General features: G+C 44.1%; 1 protein-coding gene across 7 annotated transcripts in view; it reads left to right on the top strand.

Moving 5' to 3' along the window:
* NPAS3 (neuronal PAS domain protein 3) overlaps positions 1-17021 on the top strand; it is a 573247-nt gene that overhangs the window by 491097 nt on the left and 65129 nt on the right. For all 7 annotated transcript variants that reach the window (XM_075844509.1, XM_075844510.1, XM_075844508.1 and 4 more), the window contains 2 exons: positions 3186-3304; positions 6311-6504. In XM_075844509.1, coding sequence (XP_075700624.1) covers positions 3186-3304; positions 6311-6504 — 313 coding nt within the window. The remainder of the gene's footprint in view (positions 1-3185; positions 3305-6310; positions 6505-17021) is intronic.

Raw genomic sequence — 17021 nt, 5'->3', positions numbered from 1 at the left:
GCATGACCTAACAGGTTGCCTGTCAGTTTTATACTGACAGGCAATAATGCTTTGGTATACGAAGTATACCAAAGCATTATATATGCGATCGGCATATCGCATAGTGAAGTCCCCTGGTGGGACTAAAAAAAAAAAAGTAAAACCGTTAAATAAAGTTTGTGAAAAAAAAAATAAAAAAAATTACAGTCAAAGTCAAATAAAACTACTTTTTTGCCCCAAAAAGTGGTTTTATTTAATAAAACGGTCAAAACAAATCACACATACACATATATGGTATCCCCGCGATCGTAACAACTTGACCAATAAAATGAACACATTAATTAAACCGCCGGATGAACGGCGTCCAAAGAAAACGCAAAAAACAACGGCAAAATTCTCTCTTTTCTCCCATTCCCCCCATAAAAAATAAAATAAAAGTTCATCTATAAGTCCTATGTACCCCAAAATAGTACTAATGAAAACTACACATTGTCCCGCAAAAATCAATCCCACGTACGGCCACATCGACGGAAAAATAAAAAAATTACGCCTCTTGGAACGCGGCGATGCAAAAACAAGTAATTTTTTTCTAAAAGGGTTTTTATTGTGCAAACGTAGAAAAAACATATAAAACCTTTACACATTTGGTATCCCTGTAATCGTGCCGACCCATAGAATAAAGTTAACATGTTATTTACGCTGCGTAGTAAACGGCGTAAATTTATAACGTGAAAATGCTGGAATAGCTGCTTATTTTCAATTGTCTCCTAAAATAAAGTTAATAAAAGTTAATCAATATGTTATAAGCATCTAAAAATGGTGCAATTACAAAATACAACTCGTCCCGGAAAAAACAAGCCCTTATACGGCTATGTCGACGGAATAAAAAAAGAGTTACGACTCTTGGAATGCGACCGTGGAAAAACAAAAAATAATCCTTGGTCATTAACGTGCAAAATGGCCCGGTCATTAAGGGGTTAATAGTCCATACATTTTTTTTACAGGGAGGCACAGGAACAGCCCTGCAGCACTATAGCAATCACCAGATGCTCTATGGTGTCGCCCACTGGTGGCAGTGTCTGTTGCTAGACAAGATCCCTAACTTATTCATGCCTAGTAAGAATAGTGCTTGATTGATCCAATGGTTGAAAGCACAACCCTGCAATGATGCTGTAGTAGCTTCTTGAAGAATAGAGCTCTGGTTTTATCTTATCACCATATTAATTGTGATTCCCCCGGCCTGAGAATAGCCACTCAACTGCTGAATGCTTTTCTTAAAAACAGTTTATTGTGCGCCCCTATGAAAATCAGATGTATACAAATTCATTCCACTTACGTCATGCCACTGTCTATTGGTGTGTTAAAGGGGTTTACAGGTTTCATAGAAATAAAGTTTATTCATTGTATAATGAAAAGTTCTGCAACTTTCCTATACATTTAGTGTTTCAGTTCTTCACCATTTTGAAGATCTCTGCTTGCTATCAGTGAATGGAAATATTATTGTTTACATTTAGAGACTGAGAACCCATACATCAGGGGTGGGCAATCTTTTTTTATGCCAAGGGCTATTTGGATATTTATAAGAAAATCAAATGTATACAAATTCATTCCACTTACAGAATGCCACTGTCTATTGGTGTGGCTATTGGAGCAGGCGGTCAGACGGAGCCAAGTAGTGTCATTCACTACTAGTGAATTAGGCGGTGGCGCTCTGAGTGAGGTCGGTGCATGCCATCCCAGGATTGGACCAGTCACCTCACCTGAATCACCTCACGTCGCTGAAGTGAGGTCAGGTGACTGGACTGGTCCACTCCCGGGCCGGCACGCACCGACCTCTCTCAGCGCGCCATTGCCTCATTCACTAGTAGTGAATGACACTACTTGGCTCCATCCGCCCTCCTCCTGCTCCTAAATGTGAGTGACGTCACTCACATTTAGGAGCAGGAGGAGGGCGGATGGAGCCAAGTAGTAAATGGCGCGACGGCGGTCTGTGTGAGGCTCAGACCAAATGATTTTGTGGGCCTTATACGGCCAGCGGGCCATATGTTCCCCACCTCTGCCATACACACTTGATACTTTTCTTAACTGAGTTTTGCTACAATTGTATTAACAATCCCTTGTGGGCTAAACAGCCCAGCTGATATATTTTACCCACCCTGATACATTGTACCAAACAACCAGGACAAAAGAGAGATCTGCGCTGCTGATGTGTTTACTTCAAAGAGGATTACCTAGACTCTAGCACGCATGCAGCTGTGAGGAGTATTGGTACCCTTGCCCCCTGCCATTGTATGAAACACTTCTATGGTGAAACTGGAGGCAACAACAGAACTATGCTACCTTTACACAGTACCGTATTCTTTTTTAAGGTTCAGACGTTGTTTTCAGGGACAAGGTGTACACAGTTTATTTCTCTCAATATGCTCCATCGACCTCCATAGCCTCAGCTGCCAATCAAAGTATTACAGTATAAATTCACACACAGATAACTACAGTTATTACAACGTGTGGAACGTTGATCATGGCACTGAAGTCAAAGGCGGGTCTGACACCTGATACTGAACAGATTTTCCTCTTGCACTAGTAAAGACGTGCAATGCTTTCCCGATCTCTCCTGTCCCGCCCCACCGCGAGGCTCCTGTGATCCCATTCTCTGGTGAAGCTGAGCATCGGATCCTAGAACCAGCTGGATCTGAAGCCGACACTCCAGTTTTTGATCTTAAATCTTTTGATTAGAACTAATGAGCTTGTTTAATTCAAAATGGGAGCCCGATGATAAAAGAAATAGGTTTGATTCCACTGGATTAGAGAGGAGAATTATCTGGCGTAGTGATAGATGCTTAACCCCAAGTCATGGCATTGATGATTTTTCTCAATTAACCTCTTAAATGCTAGAATAAAAATACATAATTCATTGGAACAGATAGGTTTTATATAGCAAATAGCACAATATACATGTAATTGAGAATTTCAATATATCAGAAAAGTCTGCATTGTTGTACCAGATATCCTTGGATAATTTTCACCACAAATATAATTTTCCATCAGGATTGTGTTAATCCTAGAGACAGCACATTATAGAACTATAAATGTAGTTGATCATATTGAGGTGCGGATATGATCCCATCTTTTCTTTTATGAATAAACCACTATTCCCTGTGATAATTGTCTTTTGTGACACCTCTGTGATCCATTTTCTTTTATAGTGGAGTCCTCCAGCCCCGGGATTCTCCCTCAGGACAACTCTCTAGAAAGGTCTTTTTTCATTCGGATGAAGTCAACGCTGACTAAGAGAGGGGTGCATATCAAATCCTCCGGGTACAAGGTAAGTTCTGAATGTAGGATACAAGAAAGCTTTTTCTAAGACTTTTGTCATTTACTCGTTACATCTTCTGCTGCCCAATGGCAATACTGGAGGGTATAATATGTTGTCTAGTGTATTAGGTTACATAATAAGTTATTACATAGCAACTGTGAAGTCTATGTTAATTCACATTACCATATTTTTAAGACATTCTGTTGAAATTATGTAGTAGTGTCTATTGCTGTTATCTGATTGTTCAGGGTGACCTGCATGTCCGTTTTCCATTTCTAGTGTATATGTGTGTTTTGTTTTGTTCCATCTTTTTCCATTATGACTGTCTCCCAAACTATAAGGAAGGTCATACCTATCACAAGATAAAAAAAAAAAAGTCTCTATTCTGTCACATGTGATTCTCTGAATATAATTTTTTTTTATAAGGAGAAAGGAGGGGACAGCAAAAAAAACCTTCGTCCCACACCCCCTTCCTCTGCCCTGCTCCCTCTGTCCTCCCTCTTCTTTGCTTTTCAACTACAAGGCCTTCATGTTGCTTCCAAATTGTGTCTGGGAGAGAATTCCCCCCCAGGCTGCCTAGAATCTAAAGGTGTCTTTGAAGAGCCTCAGTGTATAAAGAATTAGGATGGTTCCTCTCTCCTGAGGCGGGAGACGATAAAAAAAAGAGAAGCACGATCCTACTTGCCTTTGTGGGAAGAAACCTGTGCATCAATGTTACAGAAGCACAAACTGGGCATCCTATGGGCTTTACTAGAAAGCGATTAAGAAAGGAGGTTACAGCCACTGTTATCAGGAGAGAGATGTAAAGTGTCAATATTACATAGGCAGTAAGAACATTAGTTAGTTGCCAGCCTATGAGTCCTGGGTTGATACTAAACATGCCCTGCTAGGTGCCGGACGCTGTAAATGTATTTCATTCATGGAGACTGTCCACCAAAGGTTATAATCATTGACCTGTAAAAATGTAATTGAGTGTTTGAATAGAAGGCAGCATAATACTGGCCACCTAAGGCACTGTTATGTTGTATAGTATATGTGAGGCTCTTCCCAGTGTATACAGTGCATTCGGAAAGTCTTCAGACCCTTTCACTTTTTTCACATTTTGCACCAATACACTATAATGACAAAGTAAAAACAGAATTGTAGAAATTTTTGCAAACTTATTAGAAATGAAAAACTCAAATTTCGCATGGACATTAAGTATTCAGACTCTTTGCTATGACACTTGAAATTTATCTCTGGGGGCCTCCCATTTCTCTAGATCATCTTAGAAATGTTTCTACACCAAATTCAAGTGTTTCCCCATCATTCTGCACCAATACCCCATAATGACAAAGTGTAAAACAGATTGTTAGTAATCTCTGATAATTTATTGAAAAAATTAACAATAAAATTAACAATACATTGACATTAAGGGGCCTTAACTTACATCAATAGGTTAGAAGTATAATGGACAATATTGCTTATTACATTTTTACTACCAACGACAGAAGTGACCTGCCCACCATACTTTCCTGTAAAGAAGGACTTGTGTCATGTTGATTCCTGATGGTCAAATATTAACCATTTAATCTTTAGAATAGTATAGGGCTCTTACTGGCTGTTAAGCAGTTAACCACACTTTCCTGAATATTAGTTAAGGTCATAGGAAGGGGAGCTTGCTCCTGAAATTGTGTGTACATCTGCTCCCCCCCACCTTCAGTGTCGTATTAGATTTAGCTGCTGAAATATATAAAAGTACCGCAGGAGTCTCTGATGTATTTCTTGCCACGAGCAATCCAGGAGCAAAGCTCCCCACGTGTCAGAGAGGAGTCTACTTACTGTATTCTGCTACTTTATGGATTATTTGGTCTGCGGCACCCTGCCTCCTCCTGACCAGCCCTTCTTTACATCCTTATTTTTAGAGTTTTTTATTACTTACAGTTCTGGCCTTTTGTTTTATTTCTACCAGCTTTTCTTCTTTTCTTTACTTCTTCCTTTATATTGTCACCCAAGTCTTGATTTAAATGCAGCTTTACCTTCCTACCTTACTTTTTAAACTATTATTGTCAATGTTTTTCTCATGTACAGTATATCCATATGCCTCTATTTCTTTTTTTCTATCTAACTGTCCTTCTACATTTTGCATTATTTTTCATCTGCATATCCTGCAGTAACATTTCTTACAGAGGATCTGTCACCTCTCCTGACGTGTCTGCTTTAGTAAATACTGGTATCCCCCATTAAATTACAATTCTGGAGCATCTAGATTTTATTTGTAGCTGTCTGCTCTCCTGACGTGTTTGTTTTAGTAAGTATTTGCATTTCCTATAAAATTATTCTGGAGCATCTTTTCTAAGAACTTTGCATTGTGCCATACCTCTCATACTCCTCCTGGAAATGTATGAATAAATTGACAACTAGGCATTGCCAATGTGACACTGTCAGCACTGATTGGACACTGTCAGAGTGTCTAGGGGCATCCCCCATTGACAAGCGGGATGGTTACACCCAGTAGTCAATTTATTCATACATTTCCAGGAGAAACAACAGAGGAATAGCACAATGCAAAGTTCTAGGAAAAGATGTTCCAGAATTGTTATTTTATGTAGAAGGAAATATTTATTAAAACAGCAGGGACAGTAGATGACTTTAAAAAAGGCTTAGATCATTTCCTAGAACAAAAAAATATTAGCTCCAATGTGTAGAAATGTTTCCCATCCCTTGGTTGAACTTGATGGACATGTGTCTTTTTTCAACCGTACTAACTATGTAACTATGTCAGGAGAGCTGACTATTCCACTTTAAACAGCTCCAAATGAAATCTATCTAAACTGACAAACAAAACTGGTCCTGCAAATTTTTAGTTTTCTAATAAAATATGCCCTATAAAATTCCCACTCCAAATTCTCTTTCTTCTCTCCTAACATAGCAACAGTGACAAATTACCATTCTATTCCTCCAATTATGTTAAAATGTCCTTTAAACACGATTCTCACTTCGGAGCATACTGACTTATATTTCTCTATCTTCTAGGTGATCCATGTAACTGGACGATTGCGTCTCCGTATCTCTCTGTCTCATGGCCGCTCTGGCACAGGACAAGTTATGGGCTTAGTAGTTGTGGCTCATGCACTCCCTCCCCCAACCATCAATGAAGTCCGCATTGACTGCCACATGTTTGTAACACGAGTCAACATGGACCTCAATATTATATACTGTGAAAACAGGTATGTGTTCTTTTAGACTGAAGCACTTCTAATAAAGAGTAGATTCTGTATTGGTGATAACGGCTTGTGATGTACACTATTACATTACACAATGTTTCGATAACCGATGTTACTGAAAGGGATTCTGTCACCGGAAATTTCCTTCTAAAAGCAGCAGCGCAGTAAGATAGTGTAGCCTCGCCTAAATATAATGCTGTTTTTCTTTTTCAGATGCGTGGCTCCATTGCAGAAATATACGTTTATTCGTAATATGCAAATGAGCAATTTGGAGCAATGAGGTTGTCACCGTTGCTCCTTAAAGCTCTACGTTCTCTCCTCAGTCCATCCCTCCCTCCCTTCCTTCTCTGATTGATAGGGCTGCTAAGTTTCACAGGTTGAATCGGCTCTACTTCGCATGCGCCGATTACATCACACTACGCACGGATTCGTGTGACGTAATCGGGCAATGCGCAGTAGGGGCGATTCGACTGTGAAACCTCAGTAACCCTGTCAGTCGAAGAAGGTGGAGGGGGGGCGGACTGAGGAGAGAACGTAGAGAGTTTTGGAGCTTATTTGCATATTACTAATAAACCTAACTTCACAAGGTGGAATGCACGCTGTGGAAATATCTCGGCTTTTAACCAGAAAATATCAATGTGCCTGGCTGTGCTCTGTTCAAATTATATGCCCCAGCAAGAGAGAAGTGCATGTAAACAACTTGAATAGATACATTGGCCCAAATTCTGAATCCAAAATGTCACATAAATAATTGCATCCCACTGCAGAAAAATTTGATCTCAAAGCAAGACCAGCTTTATACTGCTGGAACATAAGCCTCATCGTTTTCTGTAACCAGTTATTTTTAACAGAACATATTATAGCTTTTCTATATGCTCCTAAAACCAGGGCAGAGCACTGTAAGGGTATGTTCACACACTAGACTAAAAACGTCTGAAAGTACGGAGCTGTTTGCAAGGGAAAACAGCTCCTGATTTTCAGTCGTGTTTTGTGCCACTCGCGATTTTCGTGGCATTTTTTACAGCCGTTTTTCGAGCTTTTTTCAATAGAGTCTATGGAAAACGGCTCCAAAAACGTCCCAAGATGTGTCCTGCACTTCTTTTTCACGGCCCTTTTTTTATGCGGGAAAAACGCTCCGCCGTCTGCTTCCGATTTTTCGGGCGTTTACGGCCCGAAAAACGGCCGAAAATAGGCCATGTGAACATACTCTTACCCTACATATTTCATACTACAAGTTTGACATGTGTAGGGTGCAAGAAAATAATATCCTTTCATTCCTCTCATCACTGACCTGCTGTGACAAGGATAAATAGTAAGGCTGAAGTAAGGTTTATCAAGTTCAACGTATTATTTTCATGCTGTGTAGATTCACACAAAGTAAAATTAAAAAAAACACTGGGGATCTGCCAATTAAATAATAAACGTCAATGTATGCTCTGCATCAAGATAGACTGGAATGTGGGCATATATACTGTATAATGTAGGTAAATGAAAACAGCTTCCTCATGCTGAAATCCACGTCCAGGAAACAAATGTCATCGTGACGAACATTTTGTACCTAGTATTATGAGACGTGTTTATAATGCTGTCTGTTTGACCGTTTGCCACTGCAGCCATTTTTTGTTTTTTCATTTTGTTTTTCCTCACCACTTTCAAAAAGCCACAACTTTTATATCATCGATATAGCCATATGATGGCTTCTTTTATTGCAGGACTGGTTGTAGTTTTTCACTGCACTATTTTATTTTTTCATTTAATCTACTGGGAAATTGGGAAAAAATCTCTGTGGGGTGGAATGGGAAAAAACAATGCATCCGCCATTGTTGTTTGGATTCTGTTTTCACGGCATTCACCATGCAGTAAAAACAACAAGTAAACTTTATTCTGCTTGTCAATAAATGATGGCGATTCCAAATGTATATATATTTTTTTATGTTTTACTACTTTTACAAAGAAAAAACAACTTCAAAAGTTTTCTGTTGGCATGTTCTTCAAGCCAAAACTTTTTTTTTTTTTCGTCAATTGAGCGGTGTGATAAAGACGAGATGACCAAAAAACAGCAATTCTGGTATTTTTGTTTACATTTCTTTTGGGGAACAATGCAGACTTTTTAATATTTTTTTGTATATAAAAAAAACTTTACTTAACAGTGTCTTACTTTTTTTTTCATTAGTCTCTGGCAGGTCTTAATAGGAGCAAAAGGATGGCAGACCTGGGGGCCGCAATGAGATATTGGAGGGAGCCACTCCCTGTTTCCAATGGCTCAGATGCCATGGTCTGTATTGACCGCTTCATCTAAGTGGTTAAACAGATGGGATCAGAGGCAACACCTGCTGAGTATGGAGTGGGCTTAGCCCATTAGCCCTCTCCATACTTCCCCTTGCTGGCATCGACTTAACCCATTATTATATGTTGGGTTAAGAACATATTGTGGCAGATTTACTTATACTGTCTAAGTTTTAGACAGTGTAAACTTAGACAAGGCAGTCAGAAAATGGCTCAAATTTACCAGTGTTGCACACAGTTTGATAAATTTGGCGCATCTAAATAGACATGCTAGGCAGTTTTCTCTTTCTTATACTACCTATTAGTTGGCTTAGTTTACGCCAGTTTTTGCGCCAAGATTTTTGGCGCATTTCCAGTGCACGTTGCCACATTTTAAGCCACGACCCTTTCCAGCAGACCACTCCCCCTTGTTGACCATGTGGAAAAAACTGTCTAAAAGAGTTAATAAATGTGGCACACAGCATGTACACCAGAATTCTGCCCCTCAATTTGAGACAGAATTCTGGAGCTTTTGAATACATAATGTGCCCCATTAAATTGTGTTTGTTTATATAATGCACCCCTCAATTACCAAAAATAATAGCCATAAGGGGTTTTGTCATCATAGACATTGGTGGCATATTGGCTCTACCAATTTCTAGAATATGCCGAACCAGTTTGTTTCCTGCTTGTGTCCAGTTATAGTCCATGTTCGTTTATGTGGCAGTCTGGAAAAAACCTTTTGTAGCCAACAGGGGACTTCCTATGAGCCGTGCCATTTCATTATAGCGTTATGACACCAATTTCTGTAACGAGACAAACTTTTTAAAAAACACAAAAGAAAAATTGAAAGCCATTATTTAAATACGGAAGACTAAAGTGATAATGTTTCCACAGCATTTCCGATACTTCCTCCGTGTGGATGTCATTTATCTTAGGAACTAAAAAAAGTTATACTCCATTCGATATTCTTCCCAATGCCTCATAAAGTCTCGCTCTTAGAAGATGTATAGCACAAAACGTACAACTTATTTTGTAAGTAAACTGCATGATTCCTTTTGCAGTCATGTTTTCTGTCAACTAAACATGCTTGCTAGCATGGGGAGGTAGTGCTTTCAGGGGCGTAACTAGGAAAGACTGGGCCCCATAGCAAATTCTTGACTGGGGCCCTCACCCCAGGTGCCACAAGCAGCCCCCCTTATAAATAGTGCCCCCTGTAGAATGTGCCATACAGCCGCCCTGTAAACAGTTCTATAGAGCCTTGCCCATAGGCAGTGTCACACCCCACTTGTAGATAGCTCCCCCATCTCCCCTTGTAGAGATAGTGCCATACAGCCCCCTGTAGATATCGCCATAAATCCCCCCTGTATATAGCGCTATAAAGCTCCCATTATATATAGTGCCACAAAGCCCCCCTCCCTTGTATATAGTGCCACACAGCACCCCCTTAGTAGATAGTGCCACACACAGACCCCTGTAGATTGCGCCACAGCCCTCCTGCCTTTAAATAGTGCCATACAGCCCCCTAGTAGATAGTGCCACACAGCCCTCCCTTAGTAGTGCCACACATCCCCTTGTATATAGTGCCACACAGCTCCCCCATGTGTATAGTGCCACACAGCTCCCCATGTGTATAGTGCCACACAGATCCCGCTTCTGTATAGTTCCACACAGCTCCCCTTGTGTATAGTGCCACACAGCCCCCCCTTGTATATAGTGCCACAGGGCAATTGCGCATCCAAGAAAATTGTATCAGCCAGGGGGATGTCAATCAAACATGGAAAGGTGGGTTTGGAGGCAGGAATATGTGACTCTTCAGGATAGCAGCACCGCCCCATGACCCTTTAATGAGTAATTATCATATAGTGTGCGCCGTTTTAAAAGTGGATTTTAAAGATTTTGCTGCATCTGAAAAAAACATACATTTGGAAATATTGTCAGGTCATGTATTACCGCATGGTGGCGGTTCAAGGGGTTAAAACTACCAGACAGGTTCCCGTGAAACATACAATGAATTGAGAACAATTCCATCTGCCCAATCAATCTCATACATATATACAGTACCACAACAAAGCTCAATGTCACGAAGCGGGTTAGTGGACCCACTAGGCCATACCGCCGTAGTGTGGAGGCAGCTGGCCAAACAACAGTACACCCCAGAAATACAATGTCCCGCACAAGAGTACCTGTATAGTCCAGACGGTGGCCGCAGCTCTGGCACAGATGAAGCATGTTGCAGCAGACAGCGCCAAACGTGGCGGATGACACAGGAGCCGCAAGTTGCGCCGTACGTGGCGGATTTCGCCGGATGTGGCAGATGACACAGGACGTGGCAGATGACACAGGACGTGGTGGATTCCTCCGGACGTGGCAGATGACACAGGACGTGTCAGATTCCTCAGGACGTGGCAGAAGACACCGGATGTGGCGGATTCCTCCGGATGTGGCAGATGACACAGGATGTGGCGGATTCCTCTGGACGTGGCAGATGACACAGGATGTGGTGGATTCCTCCGGACGTGGCAGATGACACAGGACGTGGCACGACTTGATACTAAGGCACAGCACGGGAAACAGGAACGTGGAACAAGGCACGGGTAACAACAGGAACGGGAAACACTAAGGGACCATTTGCAAGACAGACTGGGAAAACTAACAACACTCAGTCAAGGATTAGAAGGATTAGTGTCTGCCTTTCGCTTCATCCGATCTACCGCCAGCAAAATAGAGGACCGGATCTGTTGCCAGATTTACAGGAAGTCCCCATATGCAGAGTCAGCAGCGGGTACCTGAGATGAAGTCGACACAGGAAGAGGGACTCTGGGATGTTGACTGTACACGATGTGAAACGGAGTGGAAGTGGTGGACTCACTTGTGTGGTTGTTGTATGAAAACTCGGCCCATGGAAGAAGCTGTACCCAGTTATCGTGCTGTGAAGAGATGAAATGGCGGAGATAATTTTCCATGATCTGGTTGATCCTTTCAGCTTGCTCATTGGACTGGGGGTGATAGGCTGAGGAAAAGTCCAAACTCACATCCAGGAGTTTACAGAGGGCTCTCCAGAACTCAGAGGTAAACTGAACACCCCGATCTGACACGATGTGTAGAGGCAAGCCATGCAAGATGTGTAGAATGAAGAGACTCGCCAGACGAGGAGCAGAAGGTAGGCCGGTCAGTGGGATAAAATGAGCCATCTTAGAGAACCGGTCCACCACCACCCAGACAGTGTTACATCCTGCTGAGGGGGGAAGGTCTGTGACGAAGTTCATCGCAATGTGCCTCCAGGGGGCATTGGGTACAGGCAGAGGTTGAAGCAGGCCGGCAGGCTTGGAGTGAGTCACTTTGTTAGAGGCACACACCGTGCAAGAAGAGACAAAGTCCAGAACATCTTTAGGTTGCGTGGGCCACCAAATGTGATGAGCAATCAGGTCTCGGGTTTTACGGACACCAGCGTGCCCAGCAAGTTTAGAACTATGTCCCCAGCGGAGAATTCTTCTCCTGTCTGCCAACCGAACAAAAGTCCTCCCAGGAGGGATGTCTCTAACCTGCAGAGGATTAGCAGTGACAATGCAGGACGGGTCTATGAGGGTCTGAAGGGACTCCACCGTGTCTTCTGTCTCAAACGATCTGGACAGGGCATCGGCCCTCACATTCTTGTCCGCGGGACGGTAGTGGAGCATAAACTGAAAACGGGTGAAGAACAGCGACCACCTGGCTTGACGGGGATTCAGTCGTTGTGCAGACTGAAGGTAAGTAAGGTTCTTGTGGTCGGTGAAGATCAGGATGGGGTGAGCAGCACCCTCCAGAAGATGTCTCCACTCCTCCAGAGCCAATTTGATGGCCAGCAGCTCCCGATCTCCAATGGAGTAATTGCGCTCAGCAGAAGAAAACAGTCTAGAGTAGTAGCCACATACTACTGCCTTTCCTTTGGAGCTCCTCTGGAACAGAAGTGCACCTGCACCAACAGAGGAAGCGTCCACTTCCAGTGAGAACTGCCGAGATACTTCAGGATGATGGAGGATCGAGGCTGAAGTGAAGGCTTTCTTGAGGCTAATAAATGCGGACTCTGCCTCTGGAGTCCACACTTTGGTGTTCACACCCTTCTTGGTAAGGGTCGAGTTGGGAGTCGTCAGAGAAGAGAAGTTAGGGATAAACCCAGGAACCGCTGTTTGGCCCTTAAGCCTTGAGGACGTGGCCACTCCAGGACAGCCTTCACTTTCTCAGGATCCATCTTGAGGCCTTGATCCGAGATGATGTAGCCCAGGAAGGGCAGAGAATTCCTCTCAAAGACGCACTTCTCCAACTTAGCGTATAAATGATTCTCCCTCAATCATAGTAGAACCTGACGGACATGCCTCCGATGAGTCGTCGGATCTGGGGAGAAAATCAAAATATCATCGAGATAAACAACAACAACACAGACATATAGTAGATCCCGGAAGATATTGTTAACGAACTCCTGAAACACTGCAGGAGCATTACACAGTCCGAAGGGCATCACTAGGTATTCGTAGTGCCCGTCCCGAGTTTTAAATGCAGTGTTCCATTCATCACCCCGGCGAATCCGGACTAGATTGTAAGCCCCCGGCAGGTCTAGCTTAGAAACATTTTTGGCTCCTCGTATGCGATCAAACAGCTCAGAAATTAGTGGCAACGGGTATTTGTTCTTGACTGTGATCAGGTTGAGGCCCCGGTAGTCACTGCAGGGACGAAGGGATCCATCCTTCTTTTTAACGAAGAAGAATCCAGCCCCGGCCGGGGAGGAAGACTTTCGTATAAAACCCCTCTCCAGATTCCCCTTGATATAGGCCGACATGGATAGAGACTCAGGCAAGGAGAGAGGATATACCCGTCCACGGGGGAGAGAGGCATTAGGAACCAGTTCAATGGGGCAGTCATAGGTCCGATGTGGAGGCAGCGTCTCAGCCTCCCTTTTGCTGAAAACATCTGCATACTGAGAAAAATGGGGAGGCAGTCCCGCCAACGACTGAGGCAAAAGAGGCTTGACAGGATGGATCTGCAACAGACAACGACCATGGCACTTGGAGCCCCATTGGAGAACCTCTCCAGAATTCAAGTCCAGGACTGGGGCATGTAGTCGAAGCCAAGGCAGGCCCAGCAGAACAGGATTGATGGCCTTGGGCAAAACAAGGAAAGACATTAATTCAGAATGCAGGACTCCAACCTGGAGCTTCAACGGCTTGGTTTTAGAAATGATGGGATCAGGCAGAGGCAGTCCATTAACTGAGGCAACAGCCAAAGACGTCTCTAGGGGGACTGTGGGCAACTGAAGATGATCCACGAGCTCTTTCTGGATGAAGTTAGCAGCAGAGCCAGAGTCAAGATAGGCAGAAACTTGATGCGTCCTCTCGCCGGATACCAGGGTCACAGGAATAGTCAATTTGGAACCGAATGCTCTGTTAGATTCCGTTCCACCTAGGGTTGTCTCTCCAACCAATGCTAGGCAATGGGGTCTCCACGGCAGCAATACAGACAAAGTCCAGAAGTGCGTCTGCGTTGTTTCTCCTGGGTAGACAATTTGACATAATTACCCTGCATCGGATCCCCTGGTGGGATGACTGAGGGGGATTGCAGGACAGCAGAATCCAGCCTAGGAAGTTCTCTCTCCCGGAGAACCTCTTGGGAACGTTCCCGGATCCTCATGTCAACCCGGGAGGCGAGTAGGATAAGATCGTCCAGGGTAGATGGCAGATCACGAGCAGCCAGCTCGTCCTTGATCCCTGAAGACAGTCCCTGCCAGAATGTAGCCACCAAAGCCTCGTTGTTCCAGGTCAATTCAGCAGCCAGAATACGGAACTGGATGGCATACTCGCCCACGGAGAGGTCTCCCTGGTGTAGGGTTAGCAAGGATGCAGCAGCCGAAGAAACTCTCCCAGGTTCCTCAAAGATCGAGCGGAAGGTCTGTAAGAAGCACTGAAAGTCACGGGTCTCTGGTCCCTGATGTTCCCACAGAGGATTAGCCCATGCCAGGGCTTTGCCAGTAAGGAGAGAGATGATGAAGGCGATCCTGACGTCATCCGAACAGAAGTACCCGGCATGTAGTCTGAAATGGATCAGGCACTGATTCAAAAATCCCCTGCAGGACCTCGGATCTCCATCATAGCGTTGAGGTAGCAGCAAGAAACACAGGGGCTTGGTACTGGTACAGACAGGAATGGGTACGGTGACGACCGTGGTTGGAGCAAGCAACCGATGGGCTATGGCGTTCACCGACAGGAGGATCTGGTCTTTTCGTGACTGGAGATCCTCCATCTCGGCCAGCATGGCTTGTGTCGTCAAAGTCTCAGGTTGACCAGCGGGGTCCATGGCCTGAGCGTACTGTCACAAAGCGGGTTAGTGGACCCACTAGGCCATACTGCCGTAGCGGGGAGGCAGCTGGCCAAACAACAGGACACCCCAGAAATACAATGTCCCACACAAGAGTACCTGTATAGTCCAGACGGTGGCCGCAGCTCTGGCACAGATGGCGGATGACACAGGAGCCGCAAGTTGCGCCAGACGTGGCGGATTCCTCCGGACGTGGCAGAGGACACAGGACGTGGCGGATTCCTCCGGACGTGGCAGATGACACAGGATGTGGCAGATTCCTCAGGACGTGGCAGAAGACACCGGACATGGCGGATTCTTCCGGATGTGGCAGATGACACAGGACGTGGCGGATTCACCTGGACGTGGCAGATGACACAGGATGTAATGGATTCCTCCGGACGTGGCAGATGACACAGGACGTGGCACGACTCGATACTAAGGCACAGCACGGGAAACAGGAACGGGGAACAAGGCACGGGTAACAACAGGAACGGGAAACACTAAGGGACCATTTGCAAGACAGACTGGGGCCTTCTTATAGACCAGGAAATCGTGGCAGTTGATGATGATGACTTCCTCCTATTTGTGCGCGCTGGCCCTTTAAGGCCGGGCATGAGCTTGCGCGCGCACCCTACGGGACACAGCCGAACGGAGCGGAAGTGAGCGCTGGCGTCTCCTAGGAAGGAGATGGGGACCAGCGCTCACAGATCCATGGCTGCGGGCGTCGGGAGGTGAGTAAACCCGACGGCCCGTGGCCATGGACGCTACACTCAATACATAAATACAGCACTAGAACCAAGCTCTGACATATATACAGTACCAGAACAAACCTCAGTACATAAATATAGCACTAGAACCAAGCTCAGTACATATATACAATACCAGAAGAAAGATCAGTACATAAATACAGCCCCAGAACCAAGCTCAGTACATAAATACAGCACCAGAACAAAGCTCAGTACATATATACATCCCCAGAACCAAGCTCAGTACATGTATACATAACCACAACGAAACTCAGTACATAAATACAGCACCAGAACCTAGCTCAGTACATATATACATCCCCAGAACCAACCTCATTACATATATACTGCACCAGAACAAATCTCATACATATATACAGCACCAGAACAAAGTTTAGTGCTTAAATACACTATCAGAACCAAGATCAGTACATATATACACCCCCTGAACTAAGCTCAGTACATATATACAACACCAGAACAAATACAGCTCAATTTAGTGCAATCCCTGCCGTATAGGTTTGCACGGCGTAAACTTTCAGCTCCCAGCATGGCCCGAACAATAGTAAGGATATGCTGGGAGATGCTGTTTCACAAACAAAAATCATAGCACCCATCATCTCGCTGCAGATCATACAGTGACTACAGTACTGATTTGAGGCAGAATAAACATTTACATTAAGTGACTCACCGGTGACGTCTCAGATTCTAGTTCTTTTCTTCTCGCTCCGGTCCAAATCTCTATGATGTATTTCTCCTGGCCACGACCCATTTCTGCAGTTTTCCGTTCAGTTGTCTTCATCTTCTCACTTTTAAAACATTTCTGCACCTATAAACGAAGTTAAAATTCTGAAACACCTCTAAATATAATAAAGCGCCATACAATGCACCACTAACTAAAATAGCGCCATACACTGTGTCCCTGATTATAATAGTACCATACACTGTCACACACACCGTGCCCTCTGTAGATAGTGCCCCCATAGCCCCTGTAGATAGTGACCCCATAGAGCCCCTGTAGATAGTGCCCTACATAGAAGCCCCTGTAGATAGTGCCCCACATACAGCCCTTTGTAGACAGTGCCCACATATGAACGCCAGAGCTGCAAGGCAATAGTGCTAACCGCTGGGCCATCATGCTGCCCTACATATAGCTTCCCCTATAGATAGTGCTCCACA

This window comes from Rhinoderma darwinii, chromosome 12, assembly GCF_050947455.1.
Source record: "Rhinoderma darwinii isolate aRhiDar2 chromosome 12, aRhiDar2.hap1, whole genome shotgun sequence".
Lineage (NCBI taxonomy): Eukaryota > Metazoa > Chordata > Amphibia > Anura > Rhinodermatidae > Rhinoderma > Rhinoderma darwinii.
The sequence above is the reverse complement of the archived record's forward strand: the minus strand, read 5'-3'. Positions and strand labels throughout refer to the sequence as shown.